General features: G+C 45.2%; 1 protein-coding gene across 2 annotated transcripts in view; it reads right to left on the minus strand.

Annotated features, from left to right (window-relative positions):
• The window catches only part of LOC123161408 (ABC transporter C family member 10), a 9,355-nt gene extending 1,940 nt beyond the window's left edge, over window positions 1-7,415 (minus strand). The window contains exons 1-10 of one of the 2 annotated variants that reach the window (XM_044579247.1): window positions 7,398-7,415; window positions 6,977-7,043; window positions 5,502-6,889; window positions 4,956-5,276; window positions 4,794-4,880; window positions 4,069-4,668; window positions 3,797-3,961; window positions 2,993-3,287; window positions 2,510-2,724; window positions 2,107-2,412 (exon numbers count right to left, since the gene is read on the minus strand). In XM_044579247.1, the coding sequence (XP_044435182.1) occupies window positions 2,107-2,412; window positions 2,510-2,724; window positions 2,993-3,287; window positions 3,797-3,961; window positions 4,069-4,668; window positions 4,794-4,880; window positions 4,956-5,276; window positions 5,502-6,889; window positions 6,977-6,992 (3,393 nt within the window). In that variant the 5' untranslated portion in view covers window positions 6,993-7,043; window positions 7,398-7,415. Of the gene's footprint in view, window positions 1-2,106; window positions 2,413-2,509; window positions 2,725-2,992; window positions 3,288-3,796; window positions 3,962-4,068; window positions 4,669-4,793; window positions 4,881-4,955; window positions 5,277-5,501; window positions 6,890-6,976; window positions 7,044-7,133; window positions 7,368-7,397 lie in introns of those variants that run through there. The other variant, XM_044579246.1, reaches the window with a different exon arrangement.
• Between the last annotated feature and the right edge of the window lie 5,917 nt (window positions 7,416-13,332).

Below are 13,332 nucleotides of genomic sequence, written 5' to 3' on the forward strand. Positions count from 1 at the left end.
CCGGAGCCCGACTAGATGTTGTCGTTTATTTCTGTTCTAGGGCTTGTTGAGCTGTGCCCTCAGCATTAACTCTTCTGGACCCTGTGTTTGTGTGAACTTTTTTCGAGAAAACGCAAATGGCTTTTGCGTTTCATTACATTGGAAAGAGAGGGAATTTACATCCTCCTAGGAGGCAGGTTTTACATAGCCGTCAGGGGCTCAGTGGACATCCCACGATGATGGCAAAACGACCCTGAGCCCTTGAGCTCCGGCCTTTGCCCAACATCTGGCCTCGTCCTTGATCGAGTCAACAAGCTCATTGAGCGAGGGGCTAACATGGTCAAAAACGCACGCGTTCCTATGCTTCCAGGTCATCCACGGCACCAAGAGCGCCACGGATTTCAGCGCCTTGCGTTGAGTGGGTGGCGTGAACTCCTTCGCGCGCAGCCACCAGTCCATAAGCGAATCGTCGTGCTCGGGCGTCGGTGCCGGCAAACGCAGCCAGGATAAGACCTCATGCCATGTCTGCCTGGTAAATGGACAGGTGAGCATCAGGTGCCTGATCGTCTCCGGTTCCTGGTCACACAGCAAGCACCGAGGGTGGTGCTGCAGGCCGCGGCGCGCGAGCCGTTCGGCTATCCAGCAACGATCTTGGCAAGCCAGCCAGTGGAGGAACTTCACTCTAGGCGGTGCCCAGGTCCTCCAAATGAGCTTCCAGGAGTGGCAGCCCATCGCTCCCTGGAAGGTTGCCCGGTAGCATGACTTGGCCGTGTATGTGCCATTGGTGGTCCAGCTCCAAAGCAGCTTGTCCGGCTTGTTGGACAGCTCGACGTGCTGCGCCAAGTGCCAAAGCTTCAGGTACTGGCCGATCTCAGGGAGTCCGATCAGGCCTTGAATGTCCCGTGCCCAGCGATTGTTGGTGAGGGCCTCCGCCACCGTTCTCGCCTTCCGGTGCTGCTTGGGGATGCATGCATAGAGCATGGGCGCGAGCTCGCGGACGCCCTGGCCGCCAAGCCAGCGATCTTCCCAGAAGAGTGTGGTCCTTCCATCCCCGAGGGCCATGGTCGTGGAGGCGTAGAAAAGCGCGCGCTCCTCCGAGGTAAATTGCAGGTCCAGCCCCTGCCATGCTCGGTCCATGTCCGTGCGCGCAAGCCATAGCCAGCGCAACCGGAGCGAGAGCCCGGTGCGCCCCAGGTCCCGGACGCCCAGCCCGCCATACTCAAGTGGTCGGCAGACTCGACGCCAGTTCACGTGGCAGTGCCCACCATGGGCATCCTCGCGGCCGGCCCAAAGAAACCCGCGCTGGATCTTCTCAAGTTGCTTCAAGGTTTTCTTTGGAGGCGCGAGCGCGAGCAGCTGGTGAATCGGTATCGCGTTGAGCACCGACTTGACAAGCGCAAGCCGTCCAGCCTTGTTCATCAGCCACGCCTTCCACGAGGGAAGCCGGCCGGCCACCGCGTCGACGAGGGGTTGCAGCTGAGCCGCGGAGGGGCAGCGGGTGGTGAGCGGGATGCCCAGGTAGGTGACCGGCAGGGGCGCGACGGGGCATCCAAGCAGTTCAACCAGCTCCGCAACAGAATCATCGCCGTGTATAACCGTGACCGAGCTCTTGGAGTAGTTCACCCGTAGCCCCGATGCCATGCCGAACACGTCCAGGATGCCTTTGACAGCGGATATCTCGTCACGCGTGGCGTGGCTGTTTGTGTGAACTTGGTGTGTGTGTGTGTGTGTGTGTTTGAACCTTTGTGGATTGTTGGCTTGGGCAGTTGCTTTATAATATAAAGCGGGGCGAAAGCCTTTTTCGGTAATCCACATATACTTCAACACTTATTACTTTGATCAACGAAAATTTATCTAGTTCCTCTTAGGCAATCTAGCTTTTTTATGAGAAAGGCAACTTGTCTTTTGAGATTCCTCTAATTCACTTTTCGCCCCAATTTGACTCTATGAAATCTAAGGTATATATCCAAGTAACTGGACTGAACTGAACTGCAACAGTACTGCAAGGACTGACTCATGATTAAACAATAAACATACATCAGGTTCTTTCAGTGTGATACCTTTTCATCATTATCTTATCTGATCATTGGGTAAGATGAGAAAAAGCAACATAGATGCGTACATTACCTCCCATATTTGTTGATCTGAGAATTGCCCAAGAGGATCTAGATTGTATCTTACTGTACCCTGAAAAAGTGTTGGATCTTGTGGAATGATACCCAAATGTGAACGCAGGTCATGCAAGCCTATCGTGCTGATGTCCACAGAGTCTATAATTATTTGCCCTTCGGCGGGTTCAACAAGACGAAACAATGCACCAATTAACGTTGTCTTGCCACTTCCCGTTCGACCAACTATACCAATCTTATCTCCACCTTCAAACCTGCAAGTGATTCCATGTAGTACAAGGGGAGCATCTTTCCTATACCTGATCTGTCAGATGAAAATCAATTGCATACATCTGTTAGAAGTGTTAATAGGAATTTTTTTTACCTTGCAAGGTGCACGTGCAAATATTTATATCTGATACCTGCAAATCCCTAATATCCACATTGCCATTTTGGGGCCAATCTGATAACGGTCGATTTTCTTCAACAACTTCTGCTGCTTCACTTCGTATGTCCATGTACTGGTTCACCCGTTCCACGGAGATTATTTGATTCGCAAGTTTGCATTGCATTTCAATAGAGACAACAAACGCAAAGTTTAGGGAAAGACCATAGGACAATGCCATTCCCACAAAACCTGTGCAGGTATGAAAACAAGGAATTAATTTTACTATTTGTAATACTAATATTCAGAAACTGTACATCTGTAAAGTATCAAATACTTTATTTAGTTAATTTCTGCACATGAGCATTAGAATTCAATCAGAAGTCACTGAACAGGTAGCAACATTTACATGTGAATGCACCTAAGATCTAATACTTTTTGCAAATCAGATGCAAGCAACGCTGACTACTCAACTTTGTCCAAATATCTGAAGCACCATGGTGTTCATACAATTGCTTACCAGGGCTAAAGGTTCCTTGAGGAAGGAGGGCCATGACGAAGGCAGAAAAAGAAAGAACTCCAGCGGTCATTATCTCCAGACGTTGAATCAACCATTCAGTTGCTGCAAAATTATAGAAATATGGACTGGCATTCTTGTCAACAAGATCCAAATTTTTAGCAAAGAAACGATCTTCTTCCTCAAAGGCTCTTATTGTTATAGCCCCTGAAATCGATTCACCTAAGTGATTTGCTAGATCAGACTTGGTAGTACCATTGATCCGCATCAATTCCTTGGCGGAGGCAAGATAGTACCTCTGCATGACCAAACATAACAGGTTTCGGTGAATGAGAACACTTGATGCAAAACTGTAGGACAAAAATAGCAGCACAGAACATCAACAATTGAAATCGAATAACCATAGACATGAGGCTTAGGGCAACTCCAACGCGGATCACCTAACATACATCATCAACTGTCCATGGTCACATCCGGACGTGTCCGCAAACAGCCCATCCATCCAACCATAGTCGTCAAATCTGGACAGTGGGCTACAACTGGGCCAGGCGGACCGAGACGAAAAAGAGATGAGTGGACATGGGCTGTGGGGAGATGGGGACCAACTAATAGTGGGTCAGACGGACGTCCGGACTCCCACAAAGCTCCCCCAGATTGAGAACGATTTATGGATGCCCAGACCAGCCCACGGACATTTGGTGACTAGCGTTGGATGGCTAAAATTGTCCAGACCGTCCGTGTCCTAGCATTAGGTGATCCACGTTGGAGTTGCCCTTAGCCACAAAGAAACAAAGTCATACCAATTACCTGCAACCAAATTGCCAAAACTATCACTGGCACGGATACAAACAGAACATGCCATGTGATAACAACCAATACCCCTAGATTGCTAAATGCACTTAAGCTCGCACCAAGACTAAACGCAAAGGAAAATGGAACATCAAGGTCAACGATACTCAAATCTAAAGAGACCTGCAGTAGAAGAAAAAGGGAACGAGTTAATCTATCGTGAGAAAAATCCTTGGGTGTAACACGTAACTGAAATATATTGTATTTACCATTCTATTAATAATTCTTACCCGGCTAAGAACCCTTCCAAGAGGAGTAGAATCAAAAAATGACATTGGTGCACGGAACAATGAATTGAGCAGCTGGGAAAATAAGGATCTTGATGTCTGGATCCCAAGAACAACAACTACAAAAGATCTTGATAGCAAGAAGAACATTGTGCAAACTCCCATAATAATGTACACAGAAATTAATTTCAGTGTACTAACATGAGGATTTTGGACATTAGCAGCCATCCACCAATTCTGTAATATTTGCCCAGCTACAAACATTGTGTAGGAAATCATACACAAAGAGAAATACAGGAGGCCTTTGTTCTGGCGCAGGTAAAGCATATAAGGCTTAACACCTGCATCCCCTGTTTCTCTTTCCTCTTTCTTGATCAGTTGATCTGCCGGTGATAGCTTCACAGACTCTGTATATCTACTTCGATGAATATCATGTGTCTCCTTTATTGATACTTCCTCAGGTCTTCGAGTGGGTATATTGTTATTAAGATCCGAAACACCAGTAGTATCTTTATGGGCATTTACAAGGTCTTTAAATTCTTCACAATCTGCCAATAGATCTTGATAAGGTGCAGACCGAATAACCTCTCCATCTGACATTAACTGCCAAGAATCATCAGTAGATTTAGATGACATCAACAAATAAATAAAGATAATTACAGATAAATATAGATCATAGAGGCACGTATATTAGCATATGGTGACTTCTTCGAAGTGGAGAGAGGTACCAAAATGGAGTCAAATACAGGTAAAAAATCCACTTGGTGCGTCACCAAAAGTACGGTCTTGTCTGATAGAGCACTCATGACATATTCCTGTTACAAAGAGCTTTATCAAACAGTTCATAATCAAATAGAAATACAATCTGCATCTGCTGATATGATCCTTACATTGAAGAGACTTGTGGCAGTATGGGCATCAACAGCACTGAAAGGGTCATCAAGAAGATAGATGTCTGCATTTTGGTATAGTGCACGAGCAAGCTGAACGCGCTGCTTCTGACCACCACTAAGATTTATGCCTCTCTCCCCAATTTGGGTACAATCTCCATATGGCAACATTTCAAGGTCCTTGACCAACGAGCACCTTGCGATTGTGTTGTGGTATCTTTCCCCGTCCATCGGTGATCCAAAGAGAATATTTTCTTGCACAGTTCCTGATTGGATCCATGCATTCTGAGAAACATAAGCTATTTTCCCGCAGACTTGGATCTGGAAAGTTTATGCAAAGATCATGAATTTGATATAAGGCTTTTATGAAAAAAATGAATTGATTAAGATACTTCACGTTGGCAAATATAGTCAAGCATAATTTTCATAAATTTCGAATCTATCATGATGCTTGTCAAAGGATATTTGTCTTTTAATCATGTCTAAATTCCAAATATGGCATATATTTCATTAACATATACATATGAAGTTGGTAAAAAATCATACCATGCCTTCAATTTTGGGGACCTCTCCGAGTACAGCAGCCAAAAGTGTCGACTTTCCTGATCCTACCTCTCCACAAATCGCAATCTTTTCTCCACCTTTGACTATCAGATTTATATTCTTTAGAGTTTGTTTTGATGTGCTCTCCTCCCACGAGAAGCTACACGAATTCATCGCTATAGGGTAATCAATGCCAACATAATATTTCTTCCTAACTTGCCCGTTTAGCTCAGGTGCATCAAGGAACTTTGATATTCGAATGAACGCAACCTTAGCCTGTATCACGGCTGCAATAACTTCTGGTACTAACCTTATTGGGTCTTGCACAAGATGTAGAGTTGCCATAAAGGTGAAGACACTGCTAGCATCAAGAGGGATTTCCAGAAGATAGCATGTCAAAAAGGTCGCTGCCGAAACCAGAACAGGTGAAGACCAGAACATGAAAATGTTGTATGCCCTCCTAAGCTGGAATGCTGACAACCACTTGTACTCAACCTTTCTCAACCCCTCGATGACCTTCTTGAAGTGAGATTCCCATGCATAAAGTTTCAAGACCTTCATATGAACTAATGACTCAGACATGGCTTTCAATCTCACATCTTGTGCTTCCATAAGTTTACTCTTAGATTTGTGTTGCAGTCTGGCCAATGGAACGTTGGACAATACGGTCAGAATGATGACAACCAAAGATGAAATCATTGCAGCACCAACCGCATTGTATAGAATTGCCAGAGAAATGCAAAGCTGAACACTTGTCGTCCATGTTTGATGGAACCAGTATGGGGATTCCCCAATCCGATACGCATCGACGATCACATAGTTCATAATATTTCCAGAAGAGTGCTTCATTTTTGCTGCATTTGATAGCTTCTGTTGTTTCTTATAAATAGCAGCTGACAGGAGTGACCTCACCTGCAGTCCTAATCTCCTAGTGCGGAAATACCACTGTCTCTGTGACAACGATTCACAGCATTTGCAGACGAACAGTAACGCAGCGAGCACATAGCCTTCGTGTTTAAAGGTCCCTTTCCCAAGTGATACATTGATGATTGCCTTGAGAATTATTGGGCCAGCAGTTACCGTTAGAACCTTGAGCAAAGCAAAGAAACCTGACACCAAGATGGCATGCCTGTGACAGGAAACAATAGTCCAGAAGAATAATGGTGTGCCGTGTGATGGCGACTGCTTCTTGCCATTCAGTTTCTCCATGAACATCGAGTACTGGTTGTGTGCTCGATCTGTGGCGCCTAGAAGTGGCATGTCTTCGTCCTCAAGAGGTTTCTTGTAGCCCATCTTCAATAGAGGATTCAACCACCAAAATGATATCTTGCTGAAAAACCCAGCTTTACAGAAGGGAGTCACCTGACTCTCAGAGTCAGCTAGCTCACCGCCTGAAAAAACCAGCTTTATTAGCAAAGGCAGCAGTAGCGATGAACTAGCTTGCTATTTAAGTTGAGGAAGTTGAGGAGAGAATTTACTTGTGAGGGAACCCATCTATGAGCGCAATATGTGTTGCTCCCAGGTGGATAAGCTCCTGTTGCAACCCTGCACCAATCATGAACAGGGGACCATTTAGGACTTAAGACAGAGAAGAGATGCTCTTTTTTTATGAAGGAGAAGGCAAAGAACAGATACTCTTTCTTCATTAAGGAGCAGACAAAGGACAGATCCTACAAATACTGGTACTGAAGCAACCTCAGAGTCCAAATCCCATGAAATTATCTAGAGTGACACACAGAAATTTGAACGCTCGCTCGGAACGCAAAGATCACATTGCCGCATAAAAATAAAGAAAACCCAAAGCTGAAGAAGAAAACTGCACGGTTTTGTTTGGCTACAAGAAACTACAAGAACTGTTTTGTATGGTGCCACAAATGAAGCAATGATGCCAGTGTTGACCTCTCTAGGCTGGTGAGTATGTAGTGTCCTCCTCCTCGCCCCAAGCTAAGCTGCAGGGCTCGACGCTGCAAGCTCTTTTATTACTACTACGAGGACGGCGATGACAACGTGCGGACGTGCTATGTGCGTGCGCGCAAGTTTTGTAATCTCCTGCGATATGCTGAGATCGCAGCTTGAGAATCAAATCTTCTGCAACCCATTCCGGTGGTATTAATAGATGCAAACGGAATCACCTCACATGCCACATTATCTACTCCTGTTCCACTGCATAGAAACGGAATCACCCCATTCCACATTAATGCTACTCTTTCTTAATGAAGGAGCAGACAAAGATCACACAGAGTGGCACTGCAGAGTGGAACAGATACCCTAATCTCACAAGGAACAGATACTCTTTCTTCATGAAGGAACACATACTATAAATACCGGTACTGGAGCAACCTCAGAGTCCAAAACCCACGAAATTATCCAGAAGGACACACGGCAATTTGAACGCGTGCTCGGAACACAAAGATCACATTGCCACATAGAAATCAAGGAAACCCAAATCAGGATATGTTTGGCTACAAGAAACTACAAGAACCATTTTGCTCGGCTAGGAAACTATGAAGGAATGGTGCCAGGGTTGACCTCTCTAGGCCACTAGGCTGGTGAGTAGTAGCGCCCTCCTCCTCCTCCTCCTCCTCTATCCAAGCTAAGCCGCAGGGCTCGGCACCGCAAGCTCTTTTATAACTACAATGGTGTATTCCAAGGCCCCCCTCATAATGGAAAGCAGCTACTTGCTACTTTGAGCCAGCCTGATGACGTGATGTGCGTGTGTACAAGTTTCCTAACATATCCTGTGGTATGCTGAGATCTAAGCTTGATAGTCAAATCTTCTGCAAGCGACTAATATAAAGCTATCAACCGATTAATATACACCACGGGCAGTGGCTTACATATGAATCACCTCACATGCCACATTTTCTACCCAGAAACAGAATCACCTCGTTCCACATTAATGTGGGTCAAAACAGAACCAGCTAGTGCTGGTGCGGACGAACTTGGCGACGAGGGGGGCGACATCGGCGGTGGAGAAGCCGGGGCTAGGCCTTGAGTGCCTGGGCTCGGGCGAGGCCGCAGGTTCGGACGAGGTAGTCGTCGCCGAAGAGGAGCTGGAGGAGGGTGGTACGGCGGTGGGAGATGGGAGAAGACAGGCCAGGATGCAGCTTCGGAGGCGCAGCATGGCGCCGCGGCGGAGAGGGGGAGATGGGTCGGAGCCGGCGGCGGCGACGGAATGGGGGAAAAGGGATGGCCGGTGGCGTCAAGATGAATGGTGTGTGTAATATGGTCGGTCTGATTCAGCCCGAGTGGCTCCCACTAGTCAGCCTGATGCTGCTAGTATGAAGGACTACGGTAATTAATGGGAAAAAAGACCTAGAGGTCATAAGAAATACAAGCATCCTAAACATAATAAAAATTACACCAAAGACCCTGCAACAGAGAATGATCATTGTCGCCATCAGAATGAGACGCCAATGCGTCGCTGTGGCCGCCACCCTACAGACGCCGACCGAGGGTAGGCTCATGGACGTCATACCTTAAGGAAATGAAACGAAAGGTTACATCCTTTAGTAGGCTATAAATTAAGCGAGCCTCTATCTCCGCTTACATATGAGAGTGGGAGTGGGAGGTCTAGGTTTAGCTCAGAGGAAACGAGTAAAAACGTCATCCCGAGGGAGAGAGCTTTGGGCTTAAGGCATAATTGTTCTATTGCGGCTACCCTTGCAATGTCATTCGATGTTGTTCACAAAACGGCTCTTACTATAGACCCGATTATCTCCGAGTTGGAATAGGACCCCAACCCCGGGCTTTCATCCATCGATACATAGCTCAAGACAACCGCGATACGCAAACCACCTTAGACGAACACAACCATTAGAAGAAGAAACCAAAACTCGATGAAGTACCCTAGACCAAAGATTCTCGACAAAGAAAGTCTCGATTTGAGGAGCATAATGCATGTACATGATATAACATGAGAGAAAACAAGTAAGCATAGTCTTCATTGAGACCGAAGAACAATTTTGTTTTACCATCAACAAAGTAACGTTGTGCAAATTGATATGATCTTAATTTGAAACTTCTTCTTTATGTCACCAGCTGGGATCGAACCGTCATTTTCAGATTCTAAGGGATATATATCTATCTAGGCGCGACCTCTATTTCGCAGTTCAAGAGGATGGTGGGGGCAACCTCAACCAACCATTTAAATCATACTCCCTTCATCTGAAATTAGTTAATAATATATTTGTTTAAGCATCAACTAATTTTGACCGGGGGAAGTATTATATAGCTCTTTCACAGGTTTGTTTACATATCTCCATCATGATATTTGTTTAGCCTTCAATGAGAATAGCCTCTCCACCAATTTCGAAGATTCTTTCGACATCAATGTGCTTTCGAAATCTTCTATGTAAAGAATAACATGCTAAAACAGTTTAGGAGCCGATAATAGAAAAAAAAGTCTTCATGCAAGTGTGCTTAAAGAAAAATGACAATTACATCAAAGAGAATGTCTGGCAACATAAAACAAAGCGGATCACCATTCCATGCCACCTCTAATTTAGAGTCATAAACATGCCTAGCAAGATTATGTATCGTCATATTAGCCTTCTAATGCTCTCATTCTGCATCAGTTTTTACCTTTTGTTTTGCATTGTAGTCATGGTTTTTTCGGAATTTTATTGCTCCAGCGCCCCCATTTTTGTCTAATTTATTCTCCCTGGTCATCAATGTCGTTGAAAAATAAAATTTCTGTGTATCTTTTGCATTACACGTGGTATGTAGAGTACGTTACATTGGCCAGACCAAACGTGGTCTGCAGATACGAGGACGGTGCTGTCATACGTTTGGGCGTGAATCATGATATGCGTGTGAACACGTTTTTTTTTCGAATGGTGTGAACAAGTTTTTTAATATTCTGTCATATGTGCGATCGTATCTTGAGAATCAAATATTCTGTAACTGATTAGGGTGGTATCCGGCCATATTAGTATACGCCACACGGCCTCCGTATGAGTATATACTAGGAAAAATGCCCGTGCGTTGCACCGGGAGAAAAAAACACTTCACATGCGTCTAATCCAATATTTATGGCTCAAGAACCTCTTCACACCAGCCCACGTTCTTTATACGTGGCAATCCACCCATGTCGCCGCATATGCCCTTGCATTGCAACGGGAGACAAAAAAAATATGGCTAACCAAATAAGTATGACTCAATATCCCGATATATGACAGTACTCTATTTTAACATAGTGGTTCATCATGTTGCCATTTTTTTCCTCACCCTAGGTGATGATGGTCGCGATGTTCACATGATCACAATGCACTCGACGTGGTAAATCCCAATGCTATGAGTTTGCCAGTGCATGCCACACTTGTCACTATGTTGCACAAGGGAACGTTTAAAACTTTAAAAACAAATCTCATTGACCACCAACTACTCCCAACGCCAAGACATATAAAGACTTTCGAAAAACTAATCAAATCCTAGACATAAAATACTTTTGAATCAGTGAACAGTTTTTCGAATGGACAAACATTTTTTTTTGAAAATTTTGTTTTTCTCAAAAAAATCATGAACATTAGTATTGTTCACAATTTTTTTGAATGTATGAACCGGTTTCATATTCATTAATATTTTTTGACTCAACAAACATTTTTTGAATCTATGAACTTTTTTTAAATTGGGGAACAAAACTAAAAAAACAAATATTTATTATTATTATTGTGAACATTTTCTAAAACTTTATGGACATTTTTTTCAGATTCCCGAATGTTTTGAATACACGATCATTTTTTCAAAATCATGAACATGATTTTATTTCTGGACCATTTTTTAGAAATTGTGATTTTTTTATAATTTTGCAAAACCACCAACATTTTTTGAATCTGCAAACTTTTTATGATTTTCTAAACATTTTTGAATTCACATATATTTTATGTTTTTTATCAAACTTATTTTTTTGAAAACTCAAAACTTTTAGAATATTAAAATCCGGAATTAATTTAAAGAAGAAAGAAAACAGAATGAGAAAAGAAAAGACAAAAAAGTAAAATGAGAAAAAACAGGGGAGTGAAGCCCCGCACATGGGCCGGCCCATGAACATGCGTGAGAAAAGAAAGATAACAATTGTGGAAGTTGGGGATCGAACCCTGGTCTCACCGCTAGAAGAGCGATCAGCCAACCACTCTGCTAGCAGTCGTCCTGTGTCATCTAGTTGTTGCGCCGCTATAATAACACATAAAAGAGGCGTTGATTTTTGGTCCGAAAAATCGACTCGTTTTTTCACTTACGGGTGACATTGGTGGGTAATTTTAACCAACTTAAAGGGTAATTTTAATGACGGACGACCAGAAGCGATAGCCGCTTTATTAGTAAAAAAAAAGGTAAAGATATGCAAACGGAATCCCTCGTGCCACACTACTTTCAGATCACAAAGGCGCACTGTTCCACTACATGGAGACGAAACAGAAGTCCACTCTTACATGCCTTGACAGACAACCATCACATCCATCAAAACAAAACCAGCTAAGAGCATCTTTAACTGGGCTGGACTAATTTGGTCTCTATTTATCCATAGACTGTCAAAACGTGTCGCTTTCAACTTTATATTTGTTTATGTATGCAGCTGTTTCCCAAACTATTTTGACACATGCATATGATTGGTAGAATAAAGAAAGAGATGAAAGAAAGAAAGAAAATGGTCCGGGCCAGGCCCGGTCCAACATGGTGGGATGTCTGAAAATCCAGACAGCCTCATTTTCTCCCCATATTTAGAACAGTATAACCGAGCCTAAAGCGAGCCTTCTCAGCGTTTTACATTTCTGGCCGTCCGTTTTGACGATCTGGACTTTTCTGGCGGTCGGATATGATATATACAGCCACCTCCAGCGCACTTTTTAATCGATGGCCCAGCTGTCTAATGACCTGCTGCTCCAGAGGCCGAAACCGTGCCATGTGGTAAAATGGGCCTGTTTTCTCAGCCCACAGGGGTCCAAGACGATCTATTGCTGGCTCGTGGCTCGTAAAAAAAAAGCTGCTCGCGGATCCAGCCGAGGCGTCGATCCGATATCCTGGCCTCTCCGCTTCTCAAAACCTAAGGCGATGGCGGGCTGGCGGCGATGGGTTCATCCCTTCCACCCCAACCTTTCGCCTCTCTTGTTCAATTCCCACCCCCGACCTCTCATCTCTAACTCCGCGATACAAGTTGCGCCGCCCTCGTCTCCAGCCGGCCACCTCCTCATCTTCGCCCAGCCGCCGCCCTCTTATTTACCCTTAAGATTTCATCAGCGAGGGGATCCACTCGCAGATACGTGGAGGCTCTACATCACTAAAGACTGAACCAGATCCAACCTCGTTCGAGCACCCAGGCGCCGGTAATGGTGAGCTCCTGGATCCACAACCCAAAACCAAGCTTATTCTTTTGGATCCACGATGCAAGGACCCCCACCAGGCGGCTCAGAGGGAGTGAGATGGACACGACGAGAAGATGCGTTGTCATCCTCAATCTTTTCTTGTCCAGAGACACCGGTAGCCCGTGGCCTGGTTACCACGATGAGGTTCCAATAGTCCACGGTGAGATTTCGGTGATCGCTTATGTACCACAAACAGAGCAGGAATACTAATTGAACACCTAGAAAAAAAAGCCGCTCCCGAGTCGCTCCCGCGGGCGACTCTGGGAGCCAACCCTAGCGCCGCCGCTCCCCAGCCCCCCTCCCCGGCCTCCCTCCCCTCGCCGCCGCCGGTCGCATCGCCGGCCTAAGGCCGCGGGACGTAGGCGGCGGCGGGGCGTCTTCTTCCCGCGAACCGGAGGCTTGCGTCACGGGGCGCGGCCTTCTGCGTCGTCGGCGGCGGTCGTCGGCCGTCCTCAGGCTCTGCTCCCTCCCCC

Source organism: Triticum aestivum, chromosome 7B, assembly GCF_018294505.1.
Source record: "Triticum aestivum cultivar Chinese Spring chromosome 7B, IWGSC CS RefSeq v2.1, whole genome shotgun sequence".
In the NCBI taxonomy this organism is placed as follows: domain Eukaryota; kingdom Viridiplantae; phylum Streptophyta; class Magnoliopsida; order Poales; family Poaceae; genus Triticum; species Triticum aestivum.